Source organism: Molothrus aeneus, chromosome 4 (genome assembly GCF_037042795.1).
Source record: "Molothrus aeneus isolate 106 chromosome 4, BPBGC_Maene_1.0, whole genome shotgun sequence".
NCBI classification, from domain to species: Eukaryota; Metazoa; Chordata; class Aves; order Passeriformes; family Icteridae; genus Molothrus; species Molothrus aeneus.
In genome coordinates this window covers 43,455,516-43,469,431 of record NC_089649.1, presented here as the reverse complement: position 1 = coordinate 43,469,431, position 13,916 = coordinate 43,455,516, and the positions used below count along the sequence as shown (strand labels likewise).

Below are 13,916 nucleotides of genomic sequence, written 5' to 3'. Positions count from 1 at the left end.
ATTAATGTGATAGTTGAATTAATTTTTAATTTTTACCATGAAAATTTGATACTATATACTATAGACATGTCATCTTTTGAGAAAATGATGAAAGTATTTGTTGAAACCTGATTTATCTTTGTGTCTTTCTTCACCTTTTAAATTGTCTTTGATATTGATCTGGATATTACTTATTCTTTCCTGAAATTATGCTAGCATTATATTCTAATTCTTCCATTTTACTGCAAGCAGTTATGGTCTGAGATGAGAAGACATGAGATTTTAAGAGAAGAATTGCGACAGAGAAGAAAGCAACTTGAAGCTTTAATGGCTGAAGATCAGAGAAGGAGAGAGCTTGCAGAAACAATATCTACTGTTGCTGCATCTGTTAAAAGTGAAGGGTCAGAAGCTCGGTGTACTCCACAGCAGAGCAGGACTGAGAAGTAAGAGCACAAGTTATTTTGTATTCATCAATAGGTGCTTCCATTGTTCAGTAGGATGTCAGTGTTGGGGGCAGTTTCCTGTGTTCATCTGACCCCTGAATGTGATGATTTAACAGAGCAGGAAATTAATTTCTTGGCTTGTGAAGTGACTGTTATTTAGCAACTTGCCAGTTTTATGGGTTTTCCCAGCATATTAAGTCTCTTCTGTTCTACTAGTGGGGAAAAGAAACACCTAAGAAGAAGAAATTGCATGGAAAATGCCAAATGATCAGAGTAGGTTTTTTTCATCTTTACCCATTTTATAGCATAGTAAAGTAATACATTTCCAATACAGACAGTAATTTCATTTATCTGTCCCAGTATTAGAATCAGATGCAATTTTGCATTGGTGAGAATCACAGAATCAACTGAGTTGGAAAAGACCATGAAGATCGAGTCCAACCTATGGCCTGAAACCATCTTGCTGACGAGACCATGGCACTGAGTGCCACATCCAGTCTTTCCTTAAATGCCACTAGGGACTCCACCACGTCCCTGGACAGCCCACTCCAATGCCCAGTCAATCACTAATGTCCAGCCTAAACCCCCCTGACTCAGCTTAAGATTGTCCTCATGTCCTGTCACTGATTGCCTTGGAGATGAGGCTGACCCCCCATCTGGCTACACCTTCCTTTCAGGCAGTTGTAGAGAGCAATATGGTCTCCCCTAAAACTCCTCCAGGCTTAACAACCCCAGCTCCCTCCGCCACTTCTCATAGGACTTGTGTTGCAGTCTCTCCACCAGCCTTGTTGCTCTTCTCTGGATGTGGTCCAGCATCTCAAAGTCCTTCCTAAATTGCAGGACCCAAAACTGGACACAGCACTCAAGGTGTGGCTTAACCTGTGCCAATTGCAGGGGAAGAATGACCTCGCTGGTGTCGCTAGCCACACTATTCCTGATAGAGTCAAGGTTGCCAATGGCCTTCTTGGCCATGTGGGCACACTACTGGCTCATGTTCAGAACAGTTCAATTCTTTTTGGTACAGCTTGATTAATTGCAGATAGACTTGAAATTGTCAACAGATTGTTTTAATAATTTGTCATAAAATTGAAAAAAAAAGTACTCATTTTCCAAACACCCCTCTTCTCCCTGACCCTGCAATGTTCACTAGGACAATGGCTACCTGGGGAGGTTCTACCCAGTGTGCCCTAGAGGAAGAAAATGGAGATGAAGACGGTTATCTCTCTGATGGAGCTGGTCAGGCAGAAGAAGAGGAAGAAGATGCATCAAGTTTGAATGACAGTTTTTCTGTTTATCCCAATAACAACATACCAGAAAATGCCTATTTTGGTAAAGGAAACAAAGATAGGTTAGTAACCTTATTTGTTGATCTGATGCTTGTCTGAGTATTTGGAAGATGGTGGAAGAAGCATTGCATTAACTACAGGGCATCCTCACAGCAAAGGAAAATTCTTTTTTCATATTAGTGGCAGTTTCTTCTCTGAGTCTTTGCAGCTGCAATGTATGTAACTGACTTGGTGATTTCTTTTGTTTTCAGTCTTACTAAAAACCTGACATTGAGCTCTCCAGTTGTGTGGTAGTGGCTTCTGATGCTCCGATTTATTTTTAATCAGTTAAAAGATAATCACATGTGTGAAATTTTTGCTATGATCAGTCTCTTCAAAAATAGTAATTCAGAGAATTAAACTAACTCTGAATCTTTTCCTTCTGAATTGCTGGCTTCTGTAGTTGTGGAAGCTATTTCTTAATTATTGTGACTAATTTTAACTCTTGTTCACCTGATTGACTTCCTTCATAACATTTGTGTGATTAAATGAAAATGCCATGTTAAAAAGAATGTATATATCTGCAGTTATTTCTTCTGGTTTGGATACCAAAATGATGTTAGTAGACAGTGGGCTCATCAGAGGCTGGACTTGTCAATGTATTATGTTGGTGGCTTCTGTTTTTATTGAGTACATGTTAGCAGTAATGGAAAATACTAAAAACGAGACCCAGGCACATTCATAGCCATTCCTTTTTTGACAATCATAGTCAGGTGGGGAGCTCCTGTTTTTTGTTTAGGATAATTTTGGATTGACAAAATGGCATGTGTAGTTAGCTGGCCTGTTCCATGTGAGTTTTTGATGCACAACTTAAACATAATGTGAATATGGAAGTATCATTAGTTGTTTGAATTATCTGATTTTGTCCTCATTTTTCAAATTTTCCCAACCCAGGTGGAAAAACTGCCGTCCCCTTTCAGCAGATGGAAATTATCGTCCCGTGTCTAAGGCCAGGCAACAGCAAAACATAAATATGCGGCGTCAGGAAAATTTTCGGTGGATGTCTGAGCTTTCCTATGTGGAAGAAAAGGAGCGATGGCAAGAGCAGATCAATCAGTTGAAGAGACAGCATGAATTTAGTGTCAGCATTTGTCAAACTTTGATGCAGGATCAGCAGGTAGATATGAAGAGCTGTTATTTTGCTGTTCTTATTTGCCTTTTATTCTCTTTCTAACTCCTTCTAGCGCTAACTTCTGTTTTTTGTGATTGATCACTGTTACATATTTTCTTTCCACAGACCCTCTCTTGCCTTCTGCAGACTTTGCTCACAGGCCCCTACAGCATGATGCCCAATAATGTTGCATCTTCACAAATACATCTTATTATGCATCAATTAAACCAGTGTTACACTCAACTGACTTGGCAGCAGAATAATGTCCAAAGGTTTGTTGACTGTATTAGTGTTTAACTGTGGAATTTTAAATGCTTCAGTAACAGGAACATGGTTATGTGAATAAAAGATTACAGATAGTGGTTAAATATGAGACTCTTGAACTTCTAAGTTGGTAACACGCTTTTGAAATTGTGTGCAGCATTTCTGGTTGTCATCTTTTCCCCCCATGACCTCTTTAATACCTTTAAAAGTACTTTCCTAGTAATCTTCATTGAAGAGAACCAAAAGTTGGCAAAAATCTGTTGCAGTAGTTATTTTCTAATGTGCTTTTGTGTCTGTAGTCTTCACTAGACTACCTGGCAAGATTCTGGATTCTAATGGTAATATACAGCAAAAAAGCTTTTTGTCCTTTCTTAGTGTTTTCAGTTACAATTTGTGCTTCTTACATTCCATTCAGATGATGGAATGTAAGATTCCATGATCCAAATTATCTTTTTTCAAAAAAGATGTAATAGTCATTTTAATTCATTGCATGAAAGTTGAAGCCCTTCATCTCTGTTTTGTATTTGGTAAGTGATATATATGTGCTGTCCTCTTACACAGTTTTTAAAATCAGTTTTAACCTCAGTTCTGTAAATACTTTGTATATTTGATTGTTTCTGTTGAAGTTTTCAGCTTGCTTATTCCTTCAGTATGTAGTCAGGTTTTTTTGTTCTTACAAGGATGTTTAAACTGTGCATGCATGACCACTAGTACAGAGCAGTTCATTTTAAACCAACTCAGTATTAAATGTAAGTAATTTTTGTCTTGAGGTTTTTTAATAAGCTAAATAGAGCACTTCTTTACATACATTACTTGGTGTAGGTGAGATAATATGAAGCTCAAATTACTTGAGTATAAATGTACAGTTTTCCCATAATATTCTTCTTTTTCCCCAAGTTGTTATTTTTTCTTATTTTCAAGGTTGAAACAAATGTTAAATGATCTTATGCAGCAGCAAGAACAACAATGTCAAGAGAAACCATCAAGAAAGGAGAGAGGCAGTAGTGCACCACCACCTCCATCTCCTGTTTTCTGTCCATTCAACTACCCTCCACAACCTGTGAACCTCTTTAGTGTTCCAGGATTTACTAATTTTTCCTCCTTTGCTCCAGGTAAGTATTACTGTGGGTATGAGAAGTAATATGAATTTCAAAAATGGACATTTTCTCGTTTAATTGAAATTGTAATGTGAACTTAATGAAACTCAGTCACTTTTCCTTTATATTGAAATAGTCTTAAGCAGAAGTTTACTATTTATTGCTAAATAAATATTTTTACTTCAGTATGAAGAGCAAGACTCTCTCAGTATGAAGTTAATTATACTTGAAAAGACTCACTCCATGTAAGGTTTCAAATCCAACATACAAAAAGCAATGTTTGAAGCTTTTACATACCTTCAGCAGTCATTTCACAGTTGAAATCAAGTTCTGAGTGAACCATGTAATTGGAAGGTAGCACTTGGTAATTATTTCTGTTTTTCTTAGAACTTCAAGCACTCATGTTTGTTATAAATGCTTGTAAATGGAGCATGTTGACTAATTTTTGTTCCCATCAGAGTTATACAGTAACTGTTGATTTGGATACAGTATTCCTAATCTCTTTCTCTGATCTACTTTTGCTGTTGGATTTGGAGGAAAAGAGTGTAGGTATTTTACTGTATAACTCAAAAGTAAACAAAACTGTCTTAATATATTTCAGTCTTATTAGGAAACCAGGAAATAGGCATAGACCTACATTAGAACTTGCAAATTGCAGAGTCTGTTTTCTGTTTGAGAACATTTTTAAAATTACATGGAACCTACCCCAAAGAAATCAGTTACATTCGCTTTGCCACTTCCATAAAGATTCTGATGTTAAAATTGAAGTTGTATGAATCTATGACTTCTTTGGCTCTATAAGTACCCGAACCATTGGAATTTTCTTGTCAATTTGATGGTGGCTGAAGATTGATAAGGTCTTCAGGCAGACAGAATTCTGCCTTTTTTTGGAACTGTTGTTATTTTTACTTTCACTTTTAGGAGCTCTCTACTGGAGTTTCTTGAAGGACCTTGATCTCTATTGATGGGATTGTAGTATCCAGTAGTGTTCAAAACCTGCACTAAAGACAAATTCTGATTGTTTACAGTGCTTTCAGGATGAAAACAGTTCTTGCTTAATTCCCCAATGTATATTTGCTCATAATTCCATGCTGCCACATAGTATGTCTCAAATTTGAATTTTACTGCACAAGTAAATGAGGTAGTATCTTTTGACTCTCTTGTTTACTTTGTAGGTATTAACTGTAATCCAGTGTTTCCATCTGGTTTTGGAGATTTTGCACATAATGTTTCTCCACGCAGCAGTGAGCAGCAGGAGCAGCAGCATCCTCTAGATCATAATACTTCTGGGAAAACTGAGTATATGGCATTCCCCAAACCCTTTGAAAGCAGTTCCTCTAATGGAGCAGAAAAACAAAGGTATTGAATGTCAAAGTGCAGCTCTCCTTTAATAATTTCTCCTCCATTTTCTGGGGCTTAGGGGAATTCATCATTCATTAAGGGAATTTATTGTCATATATATATATATATGACAATATATATATGAGCTTGACTTTTGTAACTTCTAGTTTAATTTTTTTCATTTTTTCCAGTAGTGTTCTGCTTTTCTACATATTAATTAATGTATAATTTCATGAACATTTTAAAATCAAATGCAATCTTTGAGTGGTTTTCTAACACTTTATGTAGGTGGAGTAAGATTTTGCTTCTGTGGGATTGTTTTGAAACTGAGTTGTTTGAATAACTAGAGGATGTACTTTTAGCGAATGCTAATTTTTTTGTGCTACTGTAGATTGTACTGAATGTTGCTTTAAGAAATGTTTTCACCTGTGGTACTATTTGAGCACAGCAGTAGCTGCATTAATATATTCGTGTTGAAACCAGTGATAGATAAATGGGAAGTTCCATTCTCCATTTGGAAGGGTTCTCTGGACTTATTTATTTTTCAATATTCATTTGATGTCTAAGTAACAAGGGCAGATAATTTGCATTACAGATAAACTGTTTGCCTGGTAATACATGATGTTTCTATCTGAGAGATCAGGTTATGGTATATTGAAATTGATCTGTGAGTCTTTTTTTTTCTGACAGAAGGAATCATAGACAACCTGAAGAGGAAATAGAAAAAAGATCAACTTGGCTTGATGATAGCCAAGAAATGAAGAAAGATGATCAGTCTCAGCTGAATGCAGGTTTTGCAGTTTCAGTACAAAATACTGCTTCTGGTCATAAAAATCAGTGTGATATGAACCGGAGAAGAGAGTTTGATGAAGAGTCTTTGGAGAGTTTCAGTAGCATGCCTGATCCAATAGACCCAACTACTGTGACAAAGACATTTAGATCTAGAAAAGCATCAGCACAAGCAAGCCTGGCATCAAAAGATAAAACACCCAAATCAAAGAATAAGAGGAAGAGTTCTTCTCAGCTAAAAGGCAGAATTAAAAATGCTGGTAGGTTGTAAAGTAATCTTGGATACTCTGGCAAACTTGGCTTGGGTTATAATCATTACATTCCAGAGAATTTAATGATATAATAGTAAATAGTATAATAATGGAAATAAGTTATTGAAATTACTTAAATTTATATAATACAACTGCATCCGGTTTTTTAGGATCTCAGTCAATAGAAAATAAATAACCAATCGGGAGGATCATGGATGCAGATACGTGCAGATTTAAAATAACAAGGAGAATCTTCTTCATTTTCTTCTCGTTCAAACTGGATTATTTGCTGAAAGAAAAAGCTTCATTAAAATTGTGAGAAGAGAGGGACAGTACTAGTTAGTATAGAAGTACTGTTGGAGTTGCTGAGGATTTAGTACTACTGTATGGCTTCAGTATACAGAGGAAGATTTTAGTATAGGAAACATCATTAGTATTTTGCATCTTTAAGAGTGCCCTTGAACAAATTTTCTAAAGTAATAAAACATTTTGTAAGCTGTTTCTTTACTTCTTCCCTTTCATTTCCTCCCATTAGGTTATGAAAGTGCAAGTGCTTCTAGTGTGTGTGAGCCCTGCAAGAACAATAAAAGCAGACACTCTGATGATGTGGTTCATGCAAAGGTGTTCAGCAAAAGGAATCAGGAGCAATTGGAAAAAATAATTAAATACAGTAGATCTACAGAAATGTCTTCAGGTACTCTTTTCTAAATGTTTAATTATTTTGTTAACTTATGTGAGTAAGGGACCTTAGTTGCTAGTGTGTTATTTAAATGCAGTTTTTTGGCAGGAAGACAGGACTGTATATTTAGCGTGTGAATTTTACATTTTAATTCCTAAGGACACTGTACATGTAAATGTGTAAAAAGTTTGATATTAATTGCTTTTGGGCATTTTCTGTATGTTAAATACTTGATTAAAGTAATTTAGAAACCTTTTACCGTACAAAAAGCAAAAATGTAGCCAATCTCACCTATTGTTGGTGATTTTATGGAAAGTAACTGTTAAACTGATGAAACTTTGCTTAATGTTTAAACTACATCCTATACTGCATACATGTCTTCTTCCTATTTGTGCTTAAATGAGCCCCATCAAATATCATTCAAATTCAGTCTTTTAACATCACATAAACCCTTACATTTTTGCCATCTGCACTGCTTTTCTTGTTTCTAGATCATAAAAATTCTCTCTCCTGTGCCTTTTTTGGTTCTGCCATTATTTCTGTTTTGTTTAAGAGATGCAGAAATTTTAGTCATTGTAGCACAATATAAAGCTTTGCCAGTGTAGCTATGTCCACACTAAGAGCTGTTTATTAGTGTACATAATAAACTTCACTGCTCAAGTTCTCATTCTCACAATAAGCAGCTCTGATGTGGTTTGGATGACTAAGCAGTCTTCCTCCTGCTGTTTTGTATAGACCCTGTCTTTATTTCTGGTGCGCATTTTTGTGTTTATCACTGTCTATCCCCACTTTCCTACAGCGCATGCTAGGAGAATTCTGCAGCAGTCTAACAGAAATGCATGCATTGAAGCGCCAGGTAATGCATTCACTGCTTAGCTTCAACAATATGCTATTACTTTTTTTTTTTTCTTCTCTTACCTTTGGTCCTATAACTCACTGTTTAGCAGATGTTCAAGGTTAGTGCTATTGCAGCACCTTCCCTATAACCAAGACAAGAGAAGTAACCTTGCATGAAGTGCAGTGTTACCAACTGCTTTGAATTACAGTTGTGGAGAACATGGTTAACATGTTCTTGATTAGTAACAATTACAAATAGAAAATATAGATGCAGATATTGCATCAAAAAATTTATTTCAGTAGGCATTTTTAGTATGTTTAAAAGCTGCTATTAGGTATTAGTAATGGGGGAGGGATGCAATTTGTAGTAACTTTTCAAAGGTTGAAAAAGCTTGCCTGTGCTTAAAAAATTGGTCAACTATTTGCAGATAATCAAATTGCACAGTGATGTTTGCTGTATTGCTAATAACTTCATTAACTTGAATACTAACAATTACACATCTGTTAAACTGAGTTTTCCAAATTTAGCTATGTTTCCATTCAGCACTTCCCAAATAATGCATGTAATAATTTGATTGTTGTGATGCAAGGATAATCCTTAATTTTCAAATGATGGGAGATTTGTTAGGCAATACATTGTCTTATATGTAATAGGGTTTAAGGGTAAGAGGTTTTTTGTGAACTTGGGAGTGATACTAAACATGTATAAGAATGTAGCATTTATGTTGGCAAAGAGTGGCTTTCTTGAGTTCAGCCTAAAGCTTTCTTAATGCTACTTGCATTGCAGAAGTGTGGACTGCCTGTATTATATAAACCTGAGACTGTTCACTATCTTTCTTGAAATGTCTTAAAACTCCATTTTTAGTGTTTAATACTTGTTCTGAAAGCATCATTGTGCTGTGTGCAGTATTCTCTTTTGTAAACAATACTTTCAAAAGGTATTGTTCAGAAGTGTAAAGAAAATTATTTTTGCGATTGCTCTATATTGTATTTTATATATTGAAGATTGCATAAAGTATAATTTAAGAATGTTTGCCCTTCAGGAAATGAATAAGCTTTATGAAAGCAGCTATATTGGGAATCTGCAATGACTGAGACATAATTTGTAAATTTATAAGTTGCATACCTGATAGCCTGTTAAGTGGATGACTGTCAAGGACTTAACAAGTTCCTTTATTTTTTTCTACAGAAACTGGTAGTGATCTTTCTATGTTTGAAGCTTTGCGAGACACAATTTATTCTGAAGTGGCAACTCTTATTTCTCAAAATGAGTCTCGTCCCCACTTTCTTATTGAACTTTTCCATGAGCTTCAGCTGCTAAATACAGATTATCTGAGGCAAAGAGCTCTATATGCTTTGCAGGTATGCACAGATTTTTGATTTTGTTTATGAATCAAGCAAACCTTAGATTTTTTTTTTTTTACAGCATAGATTATCTTTTCCAGGATATTGTGACCAGACATTTATGTGAGAAAAATGAAAAAGGGAAGTGTGCAAAATCACTCAATTCTTCAACATGGGTAGCATCAAATTCTGAACTCACTCCTAGTGAAAGTCTTGCTTCTACAGATGATGTAAGTGTTGAAATTCAGAAGCTACTGGCAGCTTTTCCTGTATTTCAGTTTGCACACATATATGCTTGTCTAGTGAAATATACTAGGGAATGCATTTTGTTAAAATTAGTATCAACTTACACAGACTTTTCTAAACAATGAGTGGCAGAAGAATCAATGCAAAAGTGATAAAATATGGTAGGATTCTTGGTACTAAAAATGAGTGATGTGTCAGGAGTGAATGAAATGTGGAGAGGGATGTAAATTGAAAACTGATACATTCAGAGCCGAAATCCTCTCCTGAGTAAGGTCAGGACAAGTACCAATCACATGATTCTCCAAAATTCTTTGCTTGTATTTAAGAAATCAATTACACCTCTGTACAATTTCTTACATGATTTGCACTTGAAGTATTTGAAGTAAGCATGGTAGATTAACCTGATGGATTTATAACCTGAAAGTAGGGTTGTTCTCCAGTCAGGCAGTCTTATGACAAACCCTGATACCACAAGTCACTGAAAAGAATTGCAGGCTTGTTAACACATCTGTGAGAGTATGGTGAGTTCCTTGTTTCTATTCAGTTGTCTGGTAATTTTTAGGAAACTTTTGGCAAGAACTTTTCTACAGAAGCATGTCAAGATTGTGAACAACCTGATGCAGACAATGGCAGTACTATGTCTACTTCTTCAAATTTTGAGCCCTTTGCCACTGATGACCTTGGTGAGAATGATGTGACTTAGTGTTTTAAGTGTTGCTCCCTCCCTCCCTCCCTCCCTCCCTCCCTAAATGCCTGCAATTGTCTGCACTTTAGTACACCATTATTTGATTTTTAGTGTGTAATTACATGTTTTGTAAGACAAAACATAATTGAATTAGTTAATTGTGGAACACAGAGTTCATCAAAGTGTGTAATAAAATATTACAACTAGTTATATGTGGATTTCAAAATTTGGGGCCTTAAAGTCATTTTAATAATTGTTTATTTGTCTATCAATTGAAAACTTTTTATTTAGATTAAAAAGTGTTTTTATTCTAAATATAGGCAACACAGTGATTCACTTAGATAAAGCTTTGTCTTGGATGAGGGAATATGAGCGTATGAAAGTTGAAGCTGAAAGTACCCTTGACTCTGAGGGCTGCTCTAGTAATTTTCAGGGTGCTTCTGCTGCTAAATTAGAAGGTATGCACATATATGTATATTTTGCTTAGTTTTAGAAAATAATTATAGTAACTATCAAGCTAAATTGCTTTCCTCTTTATTTATATTGAAAACTTAGCAAAGTTTGAAAGGATATTTGCATACTTAAGGAAATAAGATTTCTTTTTTAAAATAAATTTTTGAAAGTGATATTTCTTTAATAGTAATGTTGAATGTGTTAAATGTACTGGTGTTTTTTCTTCTTTTTATTAAAACAAGGTGCAGGAACCGGTGAAAGTCAGTCTGTGCCACAGTCAGGTGATGTTTCTGCAGTTCCATGTCCTCGCATAGATACTCAGCAGCTTGACCGGCAGATTAAAGCAATTATGAAAGAGGTTATTCCTTTTCTGAAGGTAAGGGGTCTTTATAATATGGCCTGAATTAGAAGAGTAAGAAAAGCACTTGTATAATTGCACAGAAGAGCATTATCTAAAACTTGCCTCTTAGAAACAGCTGCCAATAAATACGTGTTCGGTTGCAGACTCTGCTGAAGATGAAGTAAGAATTAGATGTTCCACAGAAACATTCTGTAGTTATTAATAGGAGAAATAAATGGTGAAGTTTCTAGATTTTATAGGGCAGGTGGACTTGACATCACAAAGAATAGAGGTTGCTTGCTCTGGAGCTGAAAAAATTAAATATAGGAATGTTTGAGAATGTACTTCTGAAATATTTGGTGCCTTTTAGCAGACAGAACTGAGATCACTAATTAAAACTGCTACATGTACAGTAATCGAGTATTTTTGAAGAATATCTCTGAATGTTTGATTTTTAGCATTATTTTCTCCTGTTTACAAATATCTTTAAAGTTGTTGAGAACTTTATAACTATTATGATTACAAAGAAGGAATGTTCTTCTTTAAAGAAGAAGTAGTCACAGTTCTTCTTTGCAAGGTTGGAGAGCAGAGAAGATGGAGTTGCTTAAGGCATCTCCCTGTTCTCTTTTATAGAATGCACAGTGTATAAGCTTAGGTTTGTCTAATGAGGTATTTGGTGATACTAAGTTTAAAAACTGTATATTGTTGACATGCTAGAGTCAGAGTGCCTGAAGACTTGTTCTTTATTTGCAATTTTAAGGCTGCATATAAGAGTAGATGTCTTAATATGCACTTCAGTACACTTGTGTACACAGCCACAATATGTGAACTCCTTAGTTTGGCCAAACATTCTAAGATGCCAAGTACTCATGTACTGGAAAACTGAGATAAATCTCTGTGTGTTGTGACCAAGCAGTCATTTATGAAGTATGCTGTTTGTGAGATTGATTGGGACTTTTTTGTGGTGTGCTGTTCCTTCAGTGGACAAGTGGGGTTTTTTATAAATTAATTTCTGCACTTGAGTTGATGGCTAGTTTTTCTTTTGAAGTGGTAACAAATCTCATTCTGTGGTACTTATGTAGGAGCACATGGATGAAGTATGCTCTTCTCAGTTACTGACATCAGTAAGACGTATGGTCTTGACTCTTACGCAACAAAATGATGAAAGTAAAGAATTTGTGAAGTTCTTTCATAAGCAGCTTGGCAGTATACTTCAGGTTAGTAGTTTTTCAGTTCTGTTTTGCAGCACTCAAGTTGGCTAATGAGCTGACTTCTCTGAAGTTGTATTTTACACCTTGAATAGCATAGCTGCCATTCTCCCTCACCTTAGATACAGTGATGAGGTATTACCTTTGTTCCTAAGCAAATTATTTATGCACATAGAACATCTTTTCTGTCACAGTCAGGTAGTGAGAGATGTATCTCCAGCCTGTGGCTGTCTTCAAAGAGAGCTCTGGTGATGCTTTTCATGGACATCTTGTGTAAATTTCTGAAAATCTGTAGTTTGCACTTTTTCATTCTTTTTTTTTCTACAAGCATGGAGTTTAAATCATGAGCTTATTAAGTTCTGTGTTATGTGACTAGAGATTCCATGTAAAAACTATTTAGGGCACTAAAATTTTTTTTAAAAGTATCAGCTTATATATACATAACTAATTTCAAGTTATTAGAAATATGAAAAATGCTTAGTCTTTAAAGCTTGAAAGCCTATTTCAGAAACTGAAGAATTATTTCTCTTCACAGGATTCACTGGCAAAATTTGCTGGTAGAAAATTAAAAGATTGTGGGGAGGATCTTCTTGTGGAGATCTCTGAAGTGTTATTCAATGAATTAGCCTTTTTTAAACTCATGCAAGACTTGGACAACAACAGTATTTCTGTAAAGCAGAGATGTAAACGAAAAATAGAAACCACTGAAGTAATGCAGTCTTATGCTAAAGAGGTTTGTTTTGTTTTATTTTTGAAAAATGTAGCTTTTGTGAGATTGCTAAATATGTGTATTTTGTAAACTAGTTTGATTGCCTTATTTTTCCCTTATATATATGTTTATTTATTTATTTTACAAGTCGCTGTGTAATCACAGTATTGCTTGTGTAGGAGTGTGAACTGGTTTTCCTCAGTTAGGGCAAATCTTGTGTTACAGATGACTATCTGTTACAGATGTCTAATTGTATAGACTTTGTTCATAATTCAGAGGAAATGTCTTAATGGTTTTATATGAACACACAAAGGAATTAACAAGTATTAAAATAGTTTTAACACCTGGGGCCATTGAGTAGTTTAACCCCAGTAGGCAGCTGAGCCTCTCACAGCCACTCAGTCCCATCTGAGGGATGGGGAGACAAGCAGAAGGGTAAAGCAGAGAACACTCGTGGGCTGAGATAAAGACACTTGAATTGGTAAAGCAAAAGCTGCACATGCAAGCAGAGCAAAACAAGGAATTCATTCACTTCCCATAGGCAGGCAGGTGTTCAGCCACTCCTAGGAGAGCAGGTCTCCATCACATGTAATGGTGACGTGGGAAGTCAAGCACCATCACTTTGGATCTCCCCCCTCCCTCACTCTTCACCCAGCTTTATATGCTGAGCATGATGCTGTGTGGTGTGGAACATCCCTTGGGCTAGTGAGGATCATCTTCCTTGGCTGTGTCCTCTTCCAAGTGCTGTGCACTCTGACCTCTTGCTTTTGGGGTGGGTAAGGAGCAGAAAAGGTCTTGACTCCATGGAATGCTGT

The 13,916-nt window shown here is 35.8% G+C and overlaps 1 protein-coding gene across 12 annotated transcripts in view; it reads left to right on the top strand.

Moving 5' to 3' along the window:
- PCM1 (pericentriolar material 1) overlaps positions 1–13,916 on the top strand; it is a 41,352-nt gene that overhangs the window by 18,518 nt on the left and 8,918 nt on the right. For 4 of the 12 annotated variants that reach the window (XM_066548372.1, XM_066548367.1, XM_066548366.1 and 1 more), the window contains 16 exons: positions 229–422; positions 1,573–1,770; positions 2,642–2,864; positions 2,985–3,130; positions 4,044–4,234; positions 5,395–5,578; positions 6,251–6,609; positions 7,136–7,294; positions 8,079–8,135; positions 9,306–9,478; positions 9,562–9,690; positions 10,269–10,389; positions 10,712–10,849; positions 11,087–11,220; positions 12,267–12,401; positions 12,928–13,125. In XM_066548372.1, the coding sequence (XP_066404469.1) occupies positions 229–422; positions 1,573–1,770; positions 2,642–2,864; positions 2,985–3,130; positions 4,044–4,234; positions 5,395–5,578; positions 6,251–6,609; positions 7,136–7,294; positions 8,079–8,135; positions 9,306–9,478; positions 9,562–9,690; positions 10,269–10,389; positions 10,712–10,849; positions 11,087–11,220; positions 12,267–12,401; positions 12,928–13,125 (2,739 nt within the window). The remainder of the gene's footprint in view (positions 1–228; positions 423–1,572; positions 1,771–2,641; positions 2,865–2,984; positions 3,131–4,043; positions 4,235–5,394; positions 5,579–6,250; positions 6,610–7,135; positions 7,295–8,078; positions 8,136–9,305; positions 9,479–9,561; positions 9,691–10,268; positions 10,390–10,711; positions 10,850–11,086; positions 11,221–12,266; positions 12,402–12,927; positions 13,126–13,916) is intronic. The other 8 variants (XM_066548369.1, XM_066548368.1, XM_066548376.1 and 5 more) reach the window with 5 other exon arrangements.